The sequence below is a fragment of the Ascaphus truei genome, chromosome 2 (assembly GCF_040206685.1).
Source record: "Ascaphus truei isolate aAscTru1 chromosome 2, aAscTru1.hap1, whole genome shotgun sequence".
NCBI lineage: Eukaryota > Metazoa > Chordata > Amphibia > Anura > Ascaphidae > Ascaphus > Ascaphus truei.
Window position 1 is genome coordinate 97,160,425 of NC_134484.1, and position 25,675 is coordinate 97,186,099.

Here is a 25,675-nt window from a genome sequence, read left to right on the forward strand (position 1 = left end):
AGCATCAAGCAAAATCAATATCTAAGAAATGCAAATAAAAACACTCAATTTGACAATGTGTACATGATACAATTAATCTGTGCATCATGTATACTATGCCAACCAATGCTCCAAATCAAATACACTATTCCAAACAAGATACAAATACAATCATTAAAGAAAAACAAAGCATCTCAACACAATTAAATTACCATCAATTAATCCAATCTCCAATCAATTACAATCCAAATCAATTACACACTTCAAATCCTATGTCAAAGTAACCATCACACTAAATCTAGCTTCCAAAAATAAGCCAATGAAATAATCTATAGCAAACAGTCTTTAAATAAACATTTGAAAAAATGAAATTTAGATTAGAAACACATTTTTACACAAAGCAACAAATTGCTATTCCAAAAAACATCAAAACAAGGCAAGCAAACAAGTTTTTATTATACCTGTATGTATGTCCATTTATAGTTTACAGACATAAATACAGGTGCAATAAAAGAGCATCAAAAACAATTGAATAACATTAAAAATCAATGCATTTCGTAGATATTGATTTTGCTTGGTGCTGTTTGATATTGGGAGAGATTTTTGTATATTGGTTAATCATGTATATATATATATATATATATATATATATATATATATATATATATATACATGATGAAGCCACTGTACACATAAATGGGTGAAGGGTGGGTATCGGGTCAGGGTGGCTTAACCCCTTAATGACTGTAGCGGTTAATAACAGGGTTAGGGGACATTAGTTTGGCTCTTTCTCTTCTTGTGTATATTTTTCAGCACCCGAGTGTATGGACGGTGAGGAAGATGAGGATGGCCTTCATAGTGGGTGCCGGACAAGGGTGAGTACAAAATGTATTTATTGTATTTATTGTGATTAATGTATATTTAATGGGCAAATGCATTTTTCTCCATATGTGGATAATAGTAATTTTGCCCATTACTGTCATGTGTATGTGTTAGGGGGCGGGGGTATTTTTTATAGTATTGTTTATTTTTTGGTTGCACACCATTGGTACCGCAGGCCCGCCGACAGCCACGGGGACCCCCGGACGCCCGCGTGGACCCCCAGACATCCCCCCCCGGACACCCGCGGAACCCCGGGGACCCCTGTAGTCCCTCGGGGATCACCTGGGGACCCCGCAGGGTCAGCCGGGGACATCCGCGGGCCTGGTGTATGGATGGTGTGCCTGCAAAAAGGTAAACAAAGAAATATTTTCTAAGTCCAGCTCCTTTTGTGCCTGCCTTTAGCTGGCGCGTTTTTTAAGGCCGATTCACTTAGCGCTGCTTAGTAAATCTCCTGTACTGGCAAAAAGCAGCGCAATCGCCTGATCGTGCACATTTTGCGCCGAGGGCTGAAAAAAGCCCTTTTAAAAGCGATAAAGCACAGTTATTAGTATATAGTGAATCTCACTGCAGCCTTATCGGTCTTAAAGGGTACTTTGCGCTCTTAAAGCGACTTAACAGAGCTTAGTGAATCGGCCCCAAAGTGTTTGTACATGTAATACAAATGTCTATTGTCTATTTTCTAATGACTGATAACATTGAGATCTTCTTAGTGTAATTGCCATTATATTATTTAAATTTCCTTATCAAAATTCCTGATTATTCTATTTGGGGATCTATATACTAACATGTATGAGGTGTATATGTGATTAATTTATATTTGTTTTAGTTCAGTGGTTAAATTATTACTACCTGATAGATCACTTATATTATATTATTTTATGTCTTATGTATTATTTGTTTTTAAGTTTATTATGTATATTGTGTATCTGCTGTGGGTTGTAAACTAATTGGATGGCTGATGACATCTCACAGACGAGCTATAAACGTTTTCTATTGGTTAGCTTGCTGCATTTAGTTAGCTCCAATAATCATTGTGGCTTACCCCTGACGAAGTGTCCCACGTGACACGAAACGTGTAGGCGAGCCATTTGCATGCTGGGTACTGACGTGATGACGCTACAGTCCTCACACTGCTTACACGAGTGCAGGAGATACAAGTGGGTGCCGGTCTGGAACTTCCCCTCAGCACATACCAACTGCGATCCGGAGAGGGGGACTTTCTTTGTACTACGGAGCTTCTGCTTGGGTTTTTTTCCTGCCTGGTGTACCTGGATCCATATGATCCTTTTTATTGTAAGTTTTGTACTTTTTCTTTTATGCTACTATAAATTGTTTTATACTTTGAACACTTAGTGATTCCTTTCCCTTTTTTCTGCGGCCACATCCTTTTGTCTTTATGTGTGTGAGTCTTCTCTAGCCCCGCTGATCACGGGAGATGGGGAGCAGATTGAAGAGGGAGTTTAAAGAAAATGTCTGACGGCCAGCGCGCATTTTTATTGTACTCTATTCCCTTGGGCTATGCATTGAATTCTCTTTGCCTTTTTAGGAATACGAATTGAGAATATGATACAAACCATCTTGTTCTTGCACATACAAAAGCCTCAGAGAGACAGAAAGTACTGTGTGATCCTTGCATATCATTTTTAGAATGTATATTTTGGAGCATAATTCACTGCCAAGTCACTAATGAGGGCATTTAATGTGTAATAGGCACATGACCAAAAAATAGGAAATTAATTTATCCTTTGTTGGTCAGTGACACCTGTAACTTAACCCCTTTCCTCTTCACACAAATGGCATCACTTGTACGGGTCACATAACTGTTAGGTGATGGGGAGAGATTGTTATTAATATCATTTATCTCTAGAAATTACACGGCACAGTCAAATGAGAGTATAGAATTGCTTTACTGATTTGATGTGTTTCTGGGTGGAAAATTTACCCAGAATCCTACTCTGCAGTTTAATCCCAGTCTGTGACAATTTGTAAAAGCTGATTTGGATGCTTTATGAACAACATGGATTCCTTTTCTTTTCTATGCATTGTGCAATTAAGGGTGTTTGCCACTTTTTCTCGGTTATCATTATTTATTGTATCTGGTTTATGACTATTTCCAGCTTTACAGCACAGAATGCCATGCAATTGGCAAAATCGTGTGTCTAAAAAGATGAATCAACTGTATATACGCAAGTTCTCCTAATTAGCCAGGATGCTGGTGAAATTCTTTCATTGTCGGACCCATTTTGTTTTAACTACCTTCAATTTTTACTTTTCATCTTAACACACTCATTTGGTATTTTTTAACAGATTTTAAATTAAAACAAAAAGTGTTACGTTGCAAAATGGGAATTTGCATTTTAGGACTACATATATTTAGTTTAATATGCTGACCAGTGTTCTATGAACATATAATCAAATATATGTAGCATTTTATTTAGAAACAAAAGCAGTTGACAACTTTATCATAATCCTCTCATAATGCTAAATGTGCTATTTGGTAATCAAAATAAAAAATAAATCTAAATAAACCGCTGTTTCTAGAAATTGAGCTATTATTTAATATTGTAGAAACTGAATATTACAAACACAACCCCTGCAAGTTGAGAACCGAAAACCCACCAAACCTTATATATTTGAGTCAAAAGGTGTGCTTCTAGGATTGTGACCTCACGTATACAACAAAAGACAAAAGGCCCCCAAACTACATCCAATATGACAAATTATGTAGTTAAATACTCATCTGTCTCTCTCCTCGTAAGTAAGGGTAATTTAGTCAAATTCTTTGGCCAAAGTATTTTTAAGCCTGTAACCCCGCCAAGGTATGCCCCTTTTCTACAAGTCCTAACACTGCCTGCAAATGCTCTCTTAACCTCTCTAATGGAGGGAGAGCTGTCTTAATAAATTGGTCATTCACAGGTGCATAACAAGACCTACTATTTAAAAGTGGGATGAGTGAGCTTAAAACCAGAGAGGAAGGGTCACAAACAATTGTTTACCAATTGACATTTACAAACAGACAGTCTCTGCAAACTCAGAACCCAAACCCACCACACCATAAACTGAATATTGTTTACATTTTGGAAATTAAATTCCTCATATGGTATTAATTAAAACTCTTCATGCTTTCAACCTAAATCTACTCTTTTTTGTTTTTTTTTAATTTTTTTTTACACTTTTAACTGAGCACGATTTTCAAACTCCTCACAAACCACATTTGTTGCTTGTCTGCTCTTCTTCTGATTGTCAAACAAAACAGGGAGGATTTCAAGACCTCTTTGTTCTCCACATCCTGTGTTGGACCCACAGGTAATCTGCACCTTTTTTTTCTTCTTCTGCACAGAATAATTGGGGTGGGAAAGCAGACAAAATGTAAGGGTCACAGAGTGCAGACCGGGCAGGGGTGACAGGCTCTGCCAATTTACTGCCAGTGTTGAAAACCTGTGAACTGAAGACTCTTCTTTTTCACATGGATTCATTTTGAACATTAAACAATTTAATGGTGATATGAAGACGTTCATATTGACTGCAATGCTTTAATTGCCTCTAAATTAAAGGCATTGAATGTTTCAATGAACATAAATGCAAAATGCAGTCGGGTTCCGTTTTTAACTGTTGTAATTGATTGCACAGAACTACACGCATTAAAAATGAATAATCGATTTAGACATGATTTATTTTGTCGCAAGATTTTTTCTTATGAATATTAATTGAAGTTTTATAAAAGTCTAATTTATTTTAAGTCACCATTTTAAGTCGCCATAAATATTAAGTTAAATAAAAAAAGGGGAAATTAATAACAAAAGAGAATGACACTATTTTCATACCATTCAAATAATAGAATAAAAAATGCTTTATACATTCATTTCTTTCTATCCAACTGCTGGCTTTTATAATCGCCCTCATTTTGCAGAGCAGAAGTTTGAACATTCTAATGCAATGCAGGTTCACTTCTCACATAAATACAGCCAGAGTTCTTTATTATTCAACACGGAGAAGGAAGGAGTAGAAGTAATTGCCTAATGACAGATATGAAGAGAACAGAGAATGCACTGATCATTTCCTGTAAGCTGGCCTGATTCCAGCTAGTCTCAATGGACCCGCTGATGTAAAAAGAAAAGGAAAATTGCTAGTTCTAGAGGGAATTTTCTTTCTCTTTTACTGTGCAGAATAAGGCATTGAAACAATTAGGCAAGACTACAGTGTTAGTTGTCTCACGATAATCTGGGAGTACTGAGTAAATGTGGAAGTATGTTTTTTGCCTTAGTCATCATACTTAAAGGATTGTAATGTGCCTAAGTGCCTACTGAGAATTCGTTTTTACATTGTGAAGGACGTTATATTCTGTACTTTGACAGTTTTTGTGCTCATTGTTGATTCAAAGAAGATTTATTTATCAATGTTTATTTAGCGGCTAAAAGTACTAACCATTACTTCCGTTTTTGGCATATATTCTTGGCAAATAAATTTGAATCCTTCTGACCTCCTTAAAAGGGTCGTCCCACAATATGGGCAAAAACATGTTTGTTTTTTTAAAATAACTTTTCAACATATTTGGCTTTCTTATAAAGATCAATACCCTTGAAGTATTTTTCAGTTTTTTTTTGCATTCTGTGTAAATATTAATGTGTTTCTATTTTCTTAGGGTAGGTATAATTGAAAATAAGAATTTGGTAATTATCTGTTTTATCTCTTCGACTAATAGTGGTGGCATAAATAGATACAACAAAATAAGACCGTGGAAAACAGTCTGCATAAACAATATACCAGACTTAAGCTGCATCCATAGGACTGCAGCCGTGCGGAGGCGCGCGGAGGCTGAGGGAAAGCGGGTGCTTTCCCTGGCCTTGGTCCGCGCGCCGTCCGGGGGCGTGTCGGGGGCGGGCCAGTGACGTCACGGAGGTGAGGGCGAACCGCTCACGTGACCGGCCCTGCGCTCCCTTGAACGCTTGATTTTTAAATTTTGGTAAGACTTACGCTTCTCATTGCGGCTGCAGGGGCTCAGTGCCGAGCGTGAGCGCGCCTCAGCACGGGTCAGCGCATAAGCGCTGACCCTGGATGCAGCCTAAGGCAAAAAATCATAAAAGCACTCCATATATGTTACCATGGAAATTTAAACAAATACCTTTTCTAAATTGCCAATCACTATATTTACCCCCTTTAAATATGCCACTGCTATTAGTTCACATTGGTATATGAAGGGACTTCCCCATTTTTGGATATCTGTCTTTAACGTAAAGTACTGGCAGATTCAGTGCTTTTAAGAGCAATAACTATTCTGCTCAAAGAAAGTAGTTAAAAGTCATGATACTTATCAGTGATGTCATGATTTACAGATGACTTACTAAACACTGCTAGTTGCTGACAGCAAGGTCCACATGCAAATATTTGAATTCCTGAAAGGTTTTTGTTTGCTGTTACAAAATGTCAGTAGCACTATTAGTAATACACAAGTTGGCCTTCTATAGGTTGACAAATAGAAAAAGCCTCAGATCTATGTACAGTATAGGTGTCGCCTTACTTTTGAAATGCACAAATGAACATGCTGTACTGAAAATGGTCAGTGTTAGGTGGCATGTATAGCAATTGTAGATGTAGAAAGCACTTTATTGTGTTCTTGTTGCTTTATTACACTGTAGTTTGCATCAGAAACCACTATATGTATGTATGATTTTTATTTATATAGCGTCAACAATATACCCAGCACTTTACAAAATTACAATACAAAGTAAATAAATTACAAACAATGAGGTTAAAGGCAACAGGTAAATGATAACATAGGGCAAAGGCCGACCCTGCCCCAAAGAGCTTACAATCTATGGGGTAGATCCTCAGAAGGTCACTCATTTTTTAACGTTCCAGTATCTCAATTTAACGTATCAATAAAGCGTATCCCCAAATTTCCTGGCATTTTCCTTAAAAGTAACGGATCCTTATATTTTAACGGACCATAGGCTTACTCATATGTAAATAATATGGTAATGAGCAGTTTACCCAACTACGGAGATCCAGAGACCGCCATTAATGTTACCGCATGATAATAACACTACAATGTTTGGTACCTTCCAAAAGCTGCCCATGCTCACATTGAGACCCTGATTATCAGTGCGTTATTTCTGGGAATAGCCTAAAGGGAAAAAAGAGAAATGGGCGTGCAAATTTTAAAGTGAAAGTGACACAACAATATAACACCCACAGATTAGGTGGAAAAAGTTGAACACTAACCCCAAAGTGTTAGAGACTATTGAGTTCAATAACCCAGGAGGAAAGCTGGGTCTGAGGTGTATACTTCTGTTTCCAACAGGGTAGGTATCAACCATTCTTGGTAGAATTTCAATAGCTCTTATGATCAGCAGAAGGTTAATGGGGTAGATCTCAAAAGAAACATAGAGCAAAATATAGTGCAGACTGTTCCAAACATTTTATATATCTTTAAAAAATAAAGCATATCCGAATGCGCATTCCCAATGTGTAACAGGTTTAGAAGCATTTGGTTAGAGGTTTATACTCTATTCGGAGTTGCAGCGATCTCACCGCCGCTTGTCCGCCATCCATGTTATCGTAGCTCTGATGGCTGGGAGATGCAGGGACAGCGTGACAGCGTTCCAATGGCCTTCCAGCCTGGCAAACGATTGTGTAGTTAACTCTATGCGTTTTGCTTCGATAGCTTCGTTAGGAGTTCGTGATTGTTTTGTCACTTTCACTTTAAATTTGCGCTCCCCTTTCCCTTGTTTCCTTGTTCGCCTTAGAAGAATTTTGAACAGTTCTTTCATTTGGGTGTTTGAGCTGCATATTTCCCTTATATGCATCTGTTTTGCACATACTTTATGTATTTTATTCTCACTGACTTTTGAGACTCTACTATCACAGTTTATACTTTATTCGGAGTTGCAGCTATCTCACCGCCGCTTGTCCGCCATCCATGTTATCGTAGCTCTGATGGCTGGGAGATGCAGGGACAGCGTGACAGCGTTCCAATGGCCTTCCAGCCTGGCAAAGGATGTGTAGTTAACTCTATGCGTTTTGCTTCGATAGCTTTGTTAGGAGTTCGTGATTGTTTTGTCACTTTCACTTTAAATTTGCGCTCCCCGTTCCCTTGTTTCCTTGTTCGCCTTAGAAGAATTTTGAACAGTTCTTTCATTTGGGTGTTTGAGCTGCATATTTCACTTATATGCATCTGTTTTGCACATACTTTATGTATTTTATTCTCACTGACTTTTGAGACTCTACTATCACAGTTTTAGGAGCACCTACATATTTTTCACAATAGCTTAAAAGCAGTGTAATTAGTATAGGACATAACCTTTCATTACAAAAAGTTAAATGTATCTTACATTTTATATTATGGATAATATCAATGTCTGAGACACATCATAAACTATATTATGGGTTTATATTGATTAGAGTGATATGTTTGTGTGAACTAATATGGGATATCAAGTAATAATGACTGTATAAAGTATGGGTGTACAGTAATGTATATCCATACATACCACAACAAAATTAATATTTAATATATATATTAATGTACAATTCAAATAAATTAAGGATGGACATCCTTCGTTTATTTTCATTGTACATTAATATAAATTAAATATTAATTAATATTGTTAAGGTATATATGGATATAAATTATTGTACACCCATACTTTATAAGTAATTATTACATTATATACCATATAATTAAGTGAAAAGTTAAGAGTAAAAATTATAATTTTCTAATATTTAAACAAGGTTTGCATTAGCTTTTGGTAACACACATGGAAATCTCTGTTAATAGCACTACCTTAATAACGCACCTTAAAGTTTGACTAACGCGCACGTGCATTGCATTGGAAAATGCAGGTAACGTAACGATGGTGGGTTTGCTAATGGACTTTTCATTTATGCATATGATTAGCTTAGAGGATCCCCTTTAAATGAAGGGAAAATAACGTCTGTTACCGAATTAGGTAACATAATATTATGTGCACTCATTTAGCGACCCTTCTGAGGATCTACCCCTTAGTGAGGGTAATTATACGTAAAGTAAGGGGGTACTTGGCAGAATTAATTGTGATCTATCATGTCTTACTTATTACTTGTCTGCTTAAAACACCTTTGTAGTTTATAGCAACTACAGAGTAATCAAAAGGAGAAACTATTACAAATATGAAATGATTGTCAGGTAACATGACATTGCTAAAATACTTAAGCAAGCTGCTTGATACGTTGCATCTACAATGTAATAATTTGTCTCTGGGTGATCATATTAACTTGGTCCTATAAGAGTTAATACATTTTGGGAATCCTGTGCCTTGGTATGAAATGATGGGTGTCGTCATCAAGTAAAGATTAACAGCCATCCATTACATCCCTAAACATTTAATCCCATCCCAATGATCTTTGTCCCTTAAATGAAGACTGCAAACTGTTGACATCCACCAACACCTAAGTATACCTTGCTGGGAAGAAAAACAAAGCCCTGATCAGTCAACCAGTGAAATGTAAATAAAGAGATTCACATAATAGGCTCATTATCAGCTAGAAAGATAAGCAGCTCTTACAGTAGTCAAAAGTAAACATGTTCTGTGGCATCAGTGCAATTAGCTACAGTAGTAGCAGAATCTAAACATTACAATGCAAGTGATTATATTTGTCTGAGCTGAATTGTTTTTGAGCTTTAGGCAATTATTTAAATTATACATTGTATTCAGATATTTCTACATGTATTCAATTTATTGGTAGGTAGATGGAGCCATCTTGAAAATAATACAGTATAGTAATTGCTAGCTATATTTTATACAGCACAAAACTGAGAGAAAAAGGATGAATTTGAGTCTCCACCATCCTTGAGTAATTATTATTAAAATGTTTATTTAGTGCGGTGTCTGTAAAACTCATATGTGCTGCGTACCGTGCACTATACTGTAATTGTGAAGCGCTTTGAGTCCCATTGGGAGAAAAGCGCCATATGAAATAAAGTTGTTATTATTATTAGATATGTTTCTAGAATCTGTGACAGGCCAGATGTTGAGCTAAATGTAAAACACTGAATTCACCAAGCTGCAGCCTAATGTCCTACAGTGCTAGGCATCGACGCAAGACATAAAGCAATTCCAAAGCATATATATATATAAAAAAAAAATTACATGTTATATTCGGAGCCATCAAGTGAGGCCTCCTATTCTTTCTTTTTCCTTATCTGAAGCAGTTGACCTCAGGAGAGGAGGACAAGGTTACAGGGTCACAGTCTTTTTCTCCTTGGATCTTGCTGCTTGCTGAGAGAAAGGTGGCTGGAAAATAGACGTTTTAAAAGTGAGGTTGAGGGTCACAGTTTTAATTCTGTTACAGAACAGCTGGTTTGAATTTTCTTCCACTTCTAACTTCCCTCCCCTCATCTCAAATCGACAAAAAAAAAAAGAAAGATATTCAGAGGGAGTTGGTAACATAGGGTATCTGGTTGCGATATCTATTAAGCAATATTTAAATGGTATATTTTGTATGTAACTTATGATTCAATATTTGTATGCATTTAATGCTACTTTTCTGAATGACTATTATGAATGCACATTGTGTCTGGAAGGGGTTCAAAGCTGTGTCATTCAGCCATGCCATCATAGAAAAAAATAAACTGCAAATTGAATATTTCTTTGGCATGAATGGGCAAAGAACAGACCAAAAACTACAGATCAGACTGTGCGCTGTGAGTTAATTGTCATTGATAATACAGTGAAAATTTAACCTCCCCCCATCAAAGGAGCTTCATTGCAAAGCAGCAATTCTCTGGTCCACTGAATGCAAAGGGGGGAAAGGCATTCTGCAAAACATATATCTGAATAAACTTTTTGTAATCTTTGCTTCACATTTTGCTGGAGGAGATAATTTTAGTACCTGGCTAGTTTGTTAAATATAAAAAAACAACATTGTTGAGCACAAAGAATAACTACATTGAGGGGCTCAAATATACAATCAGAACACCTGAAAGAGTTTATGTACTATATTTTACATCTTCGACATACTTGGACGGCCATATTTAAATATTAGTTATCCCACAGGTAACATTTTTACTCACCACCTTTTTATACCGCTGACTAATTGTCCCCGTCCCATCTACTTAGCATGTTAAATAGTTTGAAACAAGTCATTATTTTGTACTACCAAACTGCAGTCTGCATCATCAGCAACTCTTTTCTGGAGAGTTGTTTTTTTTTTTTTTTTGGCACACTTCCTATTTCCTGGTCACTGACATTCCTTGATTTCCTGCATATGGAATGTCAGTATAAGGCAGTTCTGTCAGTCATTGCACAATAGAATGTGAGGCCAGGGCTGACATAGCTGTCAAACTACACTGTTGGGTAAGTGTTGGGTTTAAGTACCATAAATAAACTCTTTAATGGTTTCTCGGGATCCAGTTAGTGAGACTGTATTGAAGTATGTGTGGCAAAGCAATCAACATTCTAAAAATTAATGAGAATGCCTTCCAGTAAGTTGGACTTCATTTTACTCATTTTCAAACCCTTCTAATCTAATGTATTAGCAAGTAACATGCCTCTTGTTGTGTGTTGAAGGATTAAGAATTGAGTGTGGGTAATAAACAATTGAACCAAGACACATAAAATAAAACAGTGAAAGTAAGTCTGGTTTGGTCTGAGCATTTCAATTCGGTATTTTTGTATCTAAGCATGCCTCCTTTTTTTTTTAAACCAAAGCAAAATAAATAAAACTCACAAGTCTCAAATAAATGGCAAACTAGTAACAGATTTTTGTCTACACTCTTTAGAAGAAACATTGGCCTCAGGCTGTGTTAGTGTGTGGCTCAGCAGCAATCAGAGGTCATAATTTCATTGGCGGTTAGCATCGGTTTAATTTTTGTAGCATGTTACATTAGTAACATGTCTGGTTTCAGTTAAGCTAAGTACTGACTGCATCAGCTTTAAATAGTAAGATGTTTTAAAGTACCTGAAAGAGTAAAAGGACCTTTATAAAGCACACATGCTAATTGTTTTTAGCAACTTCGTAAATATTGAAGAATGTGTTCTAAAAAAGCATTTGTATGTCAGTAAAATGTAATGACAGCTGATTTTTTTTAAAGGCACTTAAAAGATAAAGTGGATATTTTACAAGACTGCCACCTACTGCTTTAAAAGACACTCCATAAAATGCTCTTATCATGATATTATTGGCTTAAATGGCATGCTGAGTAAAAGTCTGTATTTTGTGTTCCCATAGGAATGTGACCAGGTTCATATTGATGATGTATCTTCAGATGATAATGGACAAGACTTAAGGTAAGCCTGAAGTCTAGAAGCATACATGAAATAATGCCAGTGCACGCACTCTAATACATAGGTGATAGTGGGGTACTTAACCGCCGGTCACTGAAGTCTAGAAGCAACACTACCTTTTGTATTCAGAGGTCGAGGTGACAGAGTAAAAACTGTGGCACTGTGTCTGATTTAAAAAAAAAAAAGATTTTCATTTATTATACTTTGCACTGTATTTTAGAAATATTTGAGCAGTGCTCAAATGCTCCAAAAATAAAGGGGAGAACATCCCATAAATGAATCCCTTATTCTTAAAAAAAAAATCAATGTGAGTTTTGGTAATCTAAAAATAATGTGTTACTTTGGGTGGGAAGGAACAAGAAAGGAGTGAAACTTCCGAGCCCCCAGTACCATCACAATTTAACAGCCGTTTCTACGTACTGTATGTGGTAGGGAGGCTGAATTACACCTTTAACTTCCCATCTGCTGTCGTCACTAAGAGTCTGGTGCTGGGTAGGTACACAATCCAGCATTAACTGCCATTGACGACGTCGGATGGGAGCATTAACCCGCAACTAACCCTGCTTACTGTTGTAATACAATGAAAAATCAATTACTCCACAGCAAGTTAAAGTGGCACAACATTGCTGCATAAATTGTGCTTCTGTTGTATTGCCGTTATTGTTCGTGTTCCATTAAAATACAGGTCACCTTATAAATACTGACACACATTTTTCATGTTTTTATGAATTAGAAAAAGCTTATGTATTGGTATATAAATACCTTTTTATATGGGTCAAGCCTCCATAAATGCTAAATTTACACATACTTTGTGTTAATTCATGTTTTATACTACGCACAAATTCAATCTTCCACTAGAGTACAGTATTTGATACCAAATGTCTATGCCAGTGGTTTTCATCCTTTTTTCTCTCGGGGCACCCCGAATCGCAGTGCTCAGTTGCTGAGGCACCCCCACAACAGGACAGTCAGTCACAGAAGACATAGGACAGAGACAGAGTCACAGGAGACGGGGCAGAGACAGTCACACGAGACAGAGGGTGCGGAGAGTCACATGAGACAGGGGGCAGAAATGGTCACAGAAGACACCGCAGGGCAGAGACAGTCACAGAAGACACACCCACACAATGACAGTCACAGAAAACATACACACACATAAGGACAGAACAAATACGTATACGTACACACATACATGCAACAGAATAGAACAAATACACATGAACACAACAGGACAGAACAAATACACACAGGATGGACAAAGACACACAGCCTCACCTCTCTCCTGCCAATGCTGCTTCCTCCTCTGCTTGGCCACACCCCTGAGGCTCCTGACACCACCTTCTGATTGGCTGCATTACCAAGCAGCATCCAATCAGGGTTGAGGAAACTGTCCAGCTCCCTAGCAACTGCCCTACTTTCTCCCTGCTCTGCGAGATTTGGGAAATCCCAGGGAACCCTTTTGGTCCGGTCACGTATCTCCAGGTGCAGCTAACACAGGTTGCAAAACGCTGGTCTTTACATTTCAGAGACATTCTTGGACACACGGGACCTTATTCTATATTATCCAAAGCTCTTACTTTGACTGTTTTCAGGTAGAAAATCCCTCTTGACGTCTCTATTCGCTTTGGACAATATAAAATTACCCCCCAAAGTTTCTGAGGAACCTTTTGAAGAATGTAAAGAACTTTTGAGACCTGCCAGGTCTCTTTTTCATGTGTGTGCTTCAAATGCTATATTCAATGCTCATTCAGATGTTACAATCACTTGTTAATACACGAAAAGGTACCTTAACCTGTGTCAAATCGGACTTCTCTAGAACAACTACTACTGTACTAAGAATGTTGACCATCACAATTTGTCAACATGTGTATGGTTCATTTTTAAAACAAGTATAGTTGCTTTTCCTAGTACTGATAATACTCAATAATAATTTCAATCACACTGCTCAGCTTCTTGCTGAATATTTAATGGATTAATGTTTCCATTACTTCAGCACATATAACTTTGGGACAGATGGCTTCCCGGCAGCAGCAACCAGTGCAAACCTATGCCTGGCAACAGGAGTTCGTGGAGGGGTAGACTGGATGAGAAAACTGGCTTTTCGTTACAGAAGAGTAAAAGAAATCTACAATACCTACAAAAATAATGTTGGAGGCAAGAAAATATTACAATATATATTCTTCGTACAATGTGTATTTCTTTACTTAATGCTGAATTACTTTTTCTAGTTTTATATAAAACGTTATTTATTTGGTAAGGAGTCCAGCATGTTCCCCCTTGCCCCCCTCACGCCACCCTCAAAACCATCACTGGTAAAAACACTTTTGCAGGTCGTTCTAAGTGTTTTCTCAAAATTGTTTTACAGCTCAAACCGGATTATGGCAACTTTTGATCTGCTTATGTTTTCTTTGCTTTAAGTTAGCCACTCAAGAAAGCAATACATATTCTGTGATATTTGTTGTAATGCTTATTTGCACTTCAATTTTCTGTTCGCAAATATTATTAGAAAAACTTTTACAACTTGTAGACCAAATGGAAACTGACTGCGTATGAGGACCATTTGGAGCAATTAGTCTTCTCATTAGCCAACCTCCAGTAAAGCCAGACCCAATTTGATCCCAGTCTTGTTTTCCGTTACTATCCTACTGTACCATTGTGAGGTTTTAATGTAATAGCTTATTCCACCTCTGCTGGGAATCTGTTCTATAGTGAATGCTTTATTATTTCTAGAAACTCCAACATATGTTGCTTTGTTCAATTGAATCTTTGATTAGAAATACTGATAGACCTATAGTTAAAAGGACGAATAACATGATTTCTTAGCATTACTGAATGTACTGTACTTTTTAAGGAGATTGACAAATAAGAAACGATTTGAAGGTACTTTTAAAATCAGGTTAATTGTTTTGATTGCCACTTGCTCACCCATAAAAAGTATTGCTTTGCATCTGTTTAAAAAACATCACACCATGCACTTTTTTTCACAAGGAATCTTAAATACTGTTTTTGCTAAATAATTAAAAGGAGCAGGAACCTTTATTTTAATAATACTTATTCTATTTTCTGTGTACCATAGGTCTGCTTGGCCCTGCAAAAAGAGAAGCCTGGTTGCAACTAAGAGCAGAGATTGAAGCCCTAACAGAGTCATGGTTAACTCTTGCACTGAAAGCCCTTACTCTAATTCATTCTAGGTATTGTTCATTTATTGTAGAAAATAACCAATAAAGACTAAATCGTTAATTGCTCTTTCAGTTATAATAATTTTGTTTTTGTTTTTGCCTACAGGACGAACTGTGTAAATATACTTGTTACAACTACACAACTTATACCAGCTTTGGCAAAGGTTCTGCTATATGGATTAGGGATTGTATTTCCAATTGAAAACATTTACAGTGCAACTAAAATAGGTGAGTTTAAGGAATTAAATATACAAAATTGTCCAAAAATAAACTTAATTTTGACAATATATATATATGTATAATAATATATATATATAATATATACATACATATATACATACATGTAATTCTGCTCTCTTAGTGCTGCTTTTCACACAGCGTATAGTAAAATAAAGGTCAAGGTATATTTGGGGTAAAAAATATCACAGGCACTGCATCTATAATTTTATTTTGTAATATTAACATGCTTATCTAGTACAAAGAACAATGTCTTTCTTCCTGTTATTTATGCCATAAGTACTGAAAAAATAAGATTTTTAATACGAACAATACTATGTCTGTAGTGGCGAACACTGGAATATTTACTGGAATATCTGACATATTTTGCAACTAGAGAGCCCAACAAATTGAAGAATATTTAAAAAGACATGATTATACATGCTGCTGATTGTAAATATTGTTGAACTAGTGCACATTTGAATGCTTACAAGACTGATTATTAAAAGTAGTAATTTTCTTTAGGTTTGCTAAACCTTAATGGGGCATTATTTTGGCATTAAATTGACGCCTTTTGATTTTTTATATCTATACATCACTTTAATGTTCAGCAACTCCTGGGACTAAAAGGCAATGGTGGTGACTTGTCTAGGGAGCTACATCTATATGTGTGACTACTTCAGACACAAGTATTTCAAAATAATTTTTTACAGTTTGTTTGTAAACATGGTGAGCTGATTTCTGGCTACTCCCCTTTGTGTGATGTCACTATTTGTTCAATGAGAGTTTCCACAAGTAACCCCCCCCTCTTTCCTCCATCCTTATATTTATTGGGCAGGAAAGGGGCATCAGAAGCCCTAATAAAAAACGAATTCTTCTTAATTTCCAAAACCGTCAAATGTCTGCTTTAAATAAGATTACTGTTATTTAAGGAAGGCATTGAAAAAAAGAATAACATTGTTTTGTTTTTTTCAAGATGTGTTTTTTTTGTTGTTGTTGCAAGTTAATAGGAAATGCACCTTTAATTTCTATGAAAAATATAATATGCCTGCATTTTCCTTGTGTTTTACATTTGCATTAATCTTAAACAACATTATTATTAATACTGTATAGTACATGGTTATGGGTTGTATTAAGTTCTGCATCTCTTATAGTTATTTTATCCAGTCTTGTACATTAGTAACAAATTACCTGTGATTCAGTGGTGTAAACCAATATGGCTAAAGATGTTTGATAATTGCATCATTCCATATTTATTGTATTTGACAAGTGACATAAATGGAAGGAATTGTGTTGGATCCATCATCAGTATATTACCGAAAATGTCTTGTTTTTACCCAAACCGCTTCTAATAAAATTATGTGCAAGATGACAATGCTGCAGATATTTACAATTTAGTAGTTAGGTGTCATTCTGAGTTCTGCTATGTGAGTGTAGCACTGCTTCCCCCCTCCCCCGGGGAGATCTTGCCTAGACTACAGGTCCGTGTGGTGCTGGTTACCTGTGAGGGTCCAGGAGAGATGAGCTTCTGCGATGTTATGGGGAACAGGACACGCTTTTGGTGATCCTCAGGTTCTTCTCATAGGTGTCAGCGCCTCCAGTCACAGTACGCTCCAGCAGAGCTGGAGGCAGTCCCTACTATGACAGTCTTTTCTCATACTGTATACCTCTGCCCAATAGATTTGCAACTTAAGCAGGAGTATATAAAAAGGGTCTTTATTGGTGCAGCCACTGCAGATGGTATCATAGCGTTTACATCATAGTGGAGAATGGGTCCCAGACCCCTGGATGGTGCTGGCCAGCAGGTAGTATTGAGGCCTTGTGCTCTGCACAGATCTTGAGCTCACTGAGCCCCAGGAGGGACTGCAGGCACGTCTCACTCCAAGCCGGGAGGAACTTTAACTGATTCTCCCCCTCCCCCATCCCCCAGGAGGGGCTGAGATCAACTCCTATCATTTGAACACTTCCTCCCTAAACTCAGAGGGGGAGGGCACATGGTCTGCACCATGATTTGTTGTACACAGACTCCCATTCACCTCCACCCCTGTCACTTAGAGAGGCAGCATGAGGAGGGGTAAACCCACAGGATTACCTGCCAATGTCTGTAGCTATCTGGACCAGCCATGCCTATATGAGATTTGTTGTTGCCTTCTTTGATTAATAAATATTTTGCTATGTGTAATATTAATATGCTTTCAATAATCCAATTTTCTCTCAAAGGAAAAGAAAGCTGTTTCGAAAGAATAATTCAGAGGTTTGGAAGAAAAGTAGTCTATGTAGTAATAGGAGATGGCGTGGAAGAAGAGCAAGGAGCCAAAAAGGTAAGATTAATTTGAATGAAATAGTGAATTGTCCTTTACTATCCAAAGGTAATGCATAAAAGGACAGTGTTGCATATCTTTAATGCTTTGATCTTTTGTCCACACTTTGGCCAGGTATAATAATAGCTGTACGGTGCACGACAGGCAATCGGAGTGAAAGATCATGATCATCTGTGCATGCTGATCATGTTTGATGTTTCAACTTCTGTTGATTATTCCTAGGGGCTGATCCAATAATACATTTTTGGAAACTGTCATGATAATATCATGAGATATTAGGTATTTTAATCCCTTTGGTGCTTCAGGGGTTAACAAGCTACAGTCTGAGTTTAAAAATACACTCTATTGGGGTTGGAACAGGCCAGGACCCTTCATGCTTCTGTGTTGAGCTTCAAAGGGACTTAATTGGGGGCCTGTCCAGGATAGCCCACTCAAAGTGACACTGTTGTTTAGAAGGTCGTAAACAATAAGCAGACCGGACTCTGTCAGTTTTACAGAAAATGTGAAGTTTTTTTTATCTCCGTCATAAAACTGTCAGTCTCACAGCCGATTTATGATGGGGGTTGGTTTATGGTGTTGCAATGGGGAAAATTGGACTTAAAGTCTGAGAAAAGATTATAAAAATCAGATTTCACTAGGGGAGTGTTTTGGGCAAAACATGTGATATCTCATCCCCTGCACCAGTGACCTCTCTGGGGAAAACCTATGACATACGGTGATGTATAGGGTTTTCTTGCAATGTATATACTTTTTATTTTGAAAAACTGTTCTGCATTTATTGTAATTGCATGTTTTTGTAATCCTTTTTCTGTAATCGAAGCACTGTATTTTGGTATATATATATTAAAACATTTAATAAGTAATGCTTTGGGCTCTGAATGAACTGTTGCACGCTCTGGAGAGAGTATTTACGTTTTCTGACACATTTTGCTACAACGGATTTTTGTGTGTTAAAGTGCATAGTTTTTTTCTATAAACAATAGGGACCTGGGACCCTCAATTATTAATATTACATCTTTGATTTGTATTTCCCGGGTGGTGGAAGTGTATAGATATGATTGCAATTGAGAAAGGGGTTATTATCTAATTTGAGGGACCTTTGTGAAGGTGAAGAGTGGGGCAGCTTGCGAGCGGAGTATTAACCCTTGTCCGTATACAGGTCACGTGCTGACAGGTGGGGCATACATGACAGGAACATTTTACATTTGACTTCCATTAGGAGGGTGGCCAGTTTGAACAGCATGTGAATTTATTGTTTTATTAACAGTTATCTGAAATGCGTGGATTTGTTATTGGTAGAAATGCCCTTATAGTTATATGTAGCCCATCTATCAAGAGCTATAGAATTTTAGATGGTACTTTTCATTGCTTGGTTCTGCTGACTGCAAAGTTTGGCTTATATCCTTAAGTAACTACAGTATGTATACAGAAGTCATCTGGCACTGCCACCAATTTGGATTGTGTAAAAATGGTAGACGTTATGACACCTAGAAAGCATTGCAAGATCTGGTTTATGGAAAGATCAAATCCAAACGTAATGTGCAGGATATCTATTCAGTGACATTGTTATAGCATTAAGGGGCTGATTCTATAATCTTCACGTCAATGCAAATTTTTGACTGATTACGGTGCATTCTGCTGCATCAGAGTTCATAGAATTGGCCCCTAATTTAGAGCATAAGTAAGATGTGCACTCAATTCATTCTCTTTCAGAGACTGAAACTTTTGCAGAAAATAGAATTGCAAATTTCTTCTTGAATCGGTCAGCAAAAGATGCATGTAAATAAGTAAAACAGATCAAATGTGCTAAACGTAGTAACGCATAGAGCCAATTCAGGTAAATAGATATACATCAGTAAAATGTCACAATAATCCAGGGATTTGGGTGTTGGGTGTTGCTTTTTTAAAGGCTCCTCCCAAACTCCTTAGATGTGAAGCAAGTAAACTGTAAAAAAAAAAGCACCCAGACCCCACCTCCAATAGTGTAGATGTTCTTTTGTATTATCATTAAAATGAAAGTATAAAATGCACTCTCAATCTCCCAATGAATTGTCTTGCTTTAAGACTCATCACATAGTGCTGTCCACCTCCTTCTGGGTGGAGGGCCTCCGTCCCACATTGCTCACTGCTGATCCTGTCGGCCCCTCAGCAAGTACAGTGTGTGATTGATTGTGTCAGTCACCTGCGTGGAGGTTCAGACCTACTTTACGCCACCCAGCGCCTTCCGTGAGACTCTCACTTATTCAGGAGTATAGCGCTTTGATGCAAATGACCAGAAATGCTCACTTTTAGTATGTTGGGTGGTGTACAGCAGGTCTGAACCTCTACTTGGGTGAGTGACCTCCTCAGGAGCCAGCAGCACTCTGTTCTCACTGAGGTACTATAGGAACAAAGGAAGATGGCCCACCATCCAGATAGAGCAAGGCAGCTTATAGGAAGTAGGCTGTGCTATTTGATGAGTCTTAAAGCAATACACTGCATTATGGGTGCATATGAGTTGTTATGTTCTCTGTTTTAAAATAAGTATTTACAGTATTGGAGGTGGGGTTTGTAGACTTTTGTACAGTATTTTGTTATAAGAGATGCATAGGTCTATAATTCATTTTTGCTGCTGAATAAAATAGTGTAGACTACAAGGTTTAACAAACTTTATGAATATACTGTACATGGTTTACAACAAAGGTCACTCTACAAGAAGTTCCCCTGCTTTTAATTGGAGAAGTCATCGAAACAAGGCTGTCTCTGTGATAGACCACTTCACTGTATTGAAGTTTCTTAATATAAATTGCCCAATATGTTCAAATAAGAGATCAAACTATTTCTATCATAATGCTATGACATTGGGGGAACAGTAATTAGGGGTATACATTATTTTAATATGGTTTTTAATTAATGGTACTGTATTTAGAATTATAGTCTACATGCTACTGAAAGGAAAATGTGCCAAAGGTATCAAATATGAATGCAGATCAGAATTTCCAATACAGATACAGTATGAATTAATATTGCATCTAATACTATGGTTACATTAATAGTACAATCATTTAGTAGTCACTGCATATTATTTTAAATTTGCAAAATGACAACCACTGGTCTAAAGCAGGGGTGGCCATCTCCAGTCCTCAAGGGCCACTAACAAGTCAGGTTTAAAGAATATCCATGCTTCAGCACAGGTGGCTCAGTGATTGACTCCTGGTCTAGAGCTTAGTGCTAATGTTGCAGCTTCATTTAACGGACAAAAAATAAATAATAGTAATTGTTTAATTGACTTTCTTAAATGAATTGCATTATAATCACATCAAAAATAAAGGAGAATATAAAACCTTGTATATAGGAAGATGGACAAAGATATCATGGAAGAAGAAATTAGAGAAAGATTGTGAAAAAGAATATTTAAAAATACCTGCCAATTTTTTTATTTTAAAATGTCACCATTCACCTACAATTAAGCTATTAAACATGCTACTTTGGTCCTAGGTGAGACTAACATTTTAAACGAGTATACAATAATAATGCTGCTTTGTCTGCATTGTTTTGGTCTAAGAATTGAGCTCCTTCTATAATTGTAGGGTTAACAATTTGCAATGTTTTACCTGCATTATTCTCAAACTAGCTCGTTCGACCCTTTTCTAAATATAATTATGTATATCAAGGAATGTAGGACTACTTTAAGTAGCAGTACACATGATAGTCCCTTCATTTTAGTCAACGCATTAAAATGACCAAATGTAAGATTGTTCTTTGCTCATAACAGTGGGAATTAGTGGACAATGAATTGGCTCTCACATTAGTGAGTCTAAAAGGAAGGTATTTGATAAATACAGCTTTAAAATAATACTTTGGGGATTTTATCCTTGAAGTAGATCTACTGGAGCATGAGTAAATATTAGAAAAGCTTAGGCAATACAACAATTGTATATGTCAGCAAACTTTAAGGTATGTGTATATTTGAACATGATATCGTATTGTTTAATAGCTTTTGACGTGTAGAAAACAAAAGGGAAGACTTGGGCACAATATTGTCTGTTGGATTTTAATGTTGAAGATATGATATAATTTTGTACCGTGTAGCTCACTGTAATGTAAAAAACAAAGAAACAGAAGCTAGACAAATAAGTGTCATGTACCCACAGTACAAAGACAGCACAAATAATGGTGTAGTTATGTACGTGTTTAGAAGAAAATTATAAACTGACTAAAATTTCTGTATATTTGCTCTACATCTACATTTGGTGTGCACATAAATAGTTGCACATCTATACTTCTTATCATGGAAATAATGTCGCTTTTTGTTCACATTCATGGTACCAAAACCCATAGAGAGGCTGATTCTATAGGCTCCAGAGTGGCCGGTCGCAGCTTATACAATCAGATCCTTGATATCTTTATGTGGAAAAAGTACAAATATCAACATATGCAATAGTTAATGTGTCTAGATCTCCTGGCTTTGGAAATAAATATTCTTTGTATTTATCTTATTTACTTATTTTCTTTTTCTTACAGCATTCAATGCCATATTGGAGAATCACAAGCCACTCTGATCTTATGGCCCTACATCATGCCTTGGAACTTGAATACTTGTAGCAACAGAACAGTACTTTGTTTCCCAATACAAATTCATTCTGCCAATGGACAGCATATAATATACTTTCCTGTGTCCCTATGCAACTTCATTATCATTTCAACATGCTATCATAAGGAGACCATTGGCCTCAACCTTTGCCCTTTTTAGTAAATGGAGGAGCTTGACATTTGTGGCTATACTGCTGGTGACTCAAGTATTGCTAATCAGGTGAAAACAAGACATGGAAATAGTAGAACAGTCCACAATTATATGGAAAAGAAAGAAGGTTCATGGACTTGCAACTGCTCTACCGTTTTTATCATCTTCGCTGTAGGGGCAAACTGTCCCTAGAACAGCAGATACCATTGCACACTGAAGCCCATCACACTTGGATTAGTTTCCTGAAAAGAGTTTATTATTTGTCTTCTTGGATCCAGAGTACTGTCTACATCTTATTTATGAACAGGCTTTCTATTGACATTTGATATTGACGTATACTGTAGATACACGAAGATGTATATGGTAAGGCAAACAAACTACTAAAGGCTTTTTCCTTGGGACTCAGAAAATACTTTGTGCAAAATAGTCTATAGTATGTATACTGTAATTTAAACAAAAATGTACATCACTGAGACAATCATGTACAGGAAGATTTCCTTTTGTGTAAATTTGTAATAATGGATGATTCTTTTACATATTGTTTAGGTAAATATTATTAAAAGGTAGCAATGCCTTGGTAGGTGAAATATACCGGGCAGTGTGTGTACAAACTGTTGTGCAGTGCCTTAACAAAGTGTTAGATATAAATATGTAGATAATGTTTTTTGTACTGTAGATGAATTTGTTAAGACCAAAGCATGGATGTCAAGTGTCAATATATATATATGTATATATATATATATATATATATATGTGTGTGTATATATATAATTATATATATATATATATATATATATATATATATATATATATAGTGTGTTTGTGTATAAATACAGACACACACAGCATATTTGCTATCAAAAGATACAGTAAATGCTGTCCCACTAAAAATACACACGGAACCTGTCGAGACATTTCCCCACAACCAATGTATTTGATATTTAAGTAAACATTATTTTATTGACCTGGCTAACAGAGCTATGACTGTAAAATGACCTTCAATAACAGTTTTATTCTGTAAGTAGTTGCAAACATTACATTGTCAACTTTAAAAAAAAAATTAACTAAAACATTTACAGATAAACGATTATTTTCCAACACGTTTCATTTTTTAAATGTGTTTTTAAACTGCATTTCTATGACCAGTGCAACATAAGGATGTACAATATGCAGTCAGACAAAACTACTGCTGAATTTGCAATACTATTAATTCTAGATGATAATACCATTGACTATTATCAGTTGTTATATAATTCGTGCTGAACATAGAATTATCACACACATGTGCACAGCAGGTGCCTGTATTCTCGGCATCCACCTGTAAATGTAGAAGTCAATATCATCGTACCCACATCTTACGTTAAATTAAAAATGTAATAAAAAGTGTATGACACGATGGTTAAATACTTTGAGGTTCTGTTAACACTAAAATGTATGAAATATGACTCAGAAAGTAAATAAGATCACAGAACCTTTTGATAGTATTATTCTCTTTTAAATCCACCGGTTCCTATCCACTTACCCTCTGTAATTAAAATTCCCTTTGCTGAACATTAAAACCAGTTCATGTTTGTAAATGGTTACCTGCAAAGACTAATTTAGTGGTAGGGGCTGTTTTGATTTTCTTTCTCGCCGATTTTCACATGCGCATTACAAAAGAACTGCAGCTCTGTTGGCTCATATTTTACCGTTTTGTTTGAAACACCAGCTCTTATACTACTACAAGAGTAGTCCATGTGTAAATAAAGCAAATTCCTCCAGAAGGGGAATCATATTGCTGCTAGAATTAGTAATTTGTGGATTTGACAAATTGCTTTGTTACCAACAATTTAAATGTAGGTGTTTTTTTTATGTTTCTTTGAGAAAAGTACACAGGGATTTTTTTTTGTTGTTGCCTTTTTTTACAGTTCTTATGCAGACTAAAAACATTTTGGCCTTATTGTACAAAAAAGCATGTCATCTGCAAATGTGTATAGGTTTCTTTCTTCATTACATTTTGTGTTTAAATTAATAAATTTAATTGGTGAAATATTAATTAAAACGTGCTTAACTTTATTTTTTATATGTCACTTATTGTAATTATTATTGTATTTCTTGTATGTTATTTTTGGGAGCTTCTGTAACAGGAAAAAAAAGAACAAGAAAAATGAGGGAAAGAGTGAATAATTTAAAATAAATTGTAGGAATAAAAAGGAGGAACCATTCCTTTCATTTAAGATGTCAATTAATAGATGCCACATGAACTGGCTAAGTGGTGACAAGATGTATTTGCAAGGTACTTACAGAATCAATTCCCTTTGGCACCCAGCAATATATTGAATTTGTTAAATACTTAAATCAAAAAACTATTATACTGCAGTATATTTATCAGAATAAGTTTTGACTTATATGGAGTGAGTCTCAGTTATTTAAAGTCAACCTCGCTTATTTTTTTAGTATCACTGGTCTTATATTTTTGCTCCAGAAACCCGAAATCTTGTGGCAATCCCAAAATAAAGGTTAAGTCGGCTTGCTGTCCCTGCCCGTGAAGTTGACGACCCACTTAGGGGTTTAATTTGCCATCTTAGGACTGGAAAATGTCCTAGCACTAGTAATGTTTAACTCATGTTGATGTGTATGTTTATATGTGTTTTACACTATGTTAAGTGTGACTCATTGTGTGTCTGGGCTAGCAATAATCGTTAAGTAACACGCACACAGTGAGCTTTTCTGTGTGGCCAGGTGCTGTGCTTCAAGAAAATGGGAGGCTATGGAAGGATGTGCCCACCTGCTGAGTACACTGTGAGTACACACTCAAAGGATAGAGTATTTTTTTCTCCCCGGCAGTCAAGTGTCTAACCTTGCAACTGAATTTTGGGACTGAGGCTTGGCTCCTAGCACCGTTGGGCCAGTTCCAATTGGTCGGTTCCTATTTACCAGGCCCCTTGGGACTGTCCTTAGGCCCTGGCTCCACCCCATCTCCTGATTTGTCCGTTCCAAACACACCCCTTGCACCTGATTGGTGCTTGGTCTTCAGCCAGTTCTCAATGTTTCGAAATGGAGACCAGGAAATTATACAAGCCGACACAGACCAAAGCATCAAATTGTATCGAGAACTGTGCGAACCTGGGT

At 36.6% G+C, this 25,675-nt stretch overlaps 1 protein-coding gene across 14 annotated transcripts in view; it reads left to right on the top strand.

The window, feature by feature from the left end:
- Nucleotides 1-24,608, top strand: part of EYA1 (EYA transcriptional coactivator and phosphatase 1) — a 95,467-nt gene extending 70,859 nt beyond the window's left edge. For 10 of the 14 annotated variants that reach the window (XM_075583521.1, XM_075583536.1, XM_075583568.1 and 7 more), the window contains 6 exons: nucleotides 12,070-12,128; nucleotides 14,119-14,279; nucleotides 15,202-15,316; nucleotides 15,411-15,532; nucleotides 17,741-17,841; nucleotides 22,345-24,607. In XM_075583521.1, the coding sequence (XP_075439636.1) occupies nucleotides 12,070-12,128; nucleotides 14,119-14,279; nucleotides 15,202-15,316; nucleotides 15,411-15,532; nucleotides 17,741-17,841; nucleotides 22,345-22,425 (639 nt within the window). In that variant the 3' untranslated portion in view covers nucleotides 22,426-24,607. Of the gene's footprint in view, nucleotides 1-12,069; nucleotides 12,129-14,118; nucleotides 14,280-15,201; nucleotides 15,317-15,410; nucleotides 15,533-17,740; nucleotides 17,842-22,344 lie in introns of all 14 variants that reach the window. The other 4 variants (XM_075583596.1, XM_075583546.1, XM_075583550.1 and 1 more) reach the window with 1 other exon arrangement.
- The last annotated feature ends 1,067 nt before the right edge of the window (nucleotides 24,609-25,675 follow it).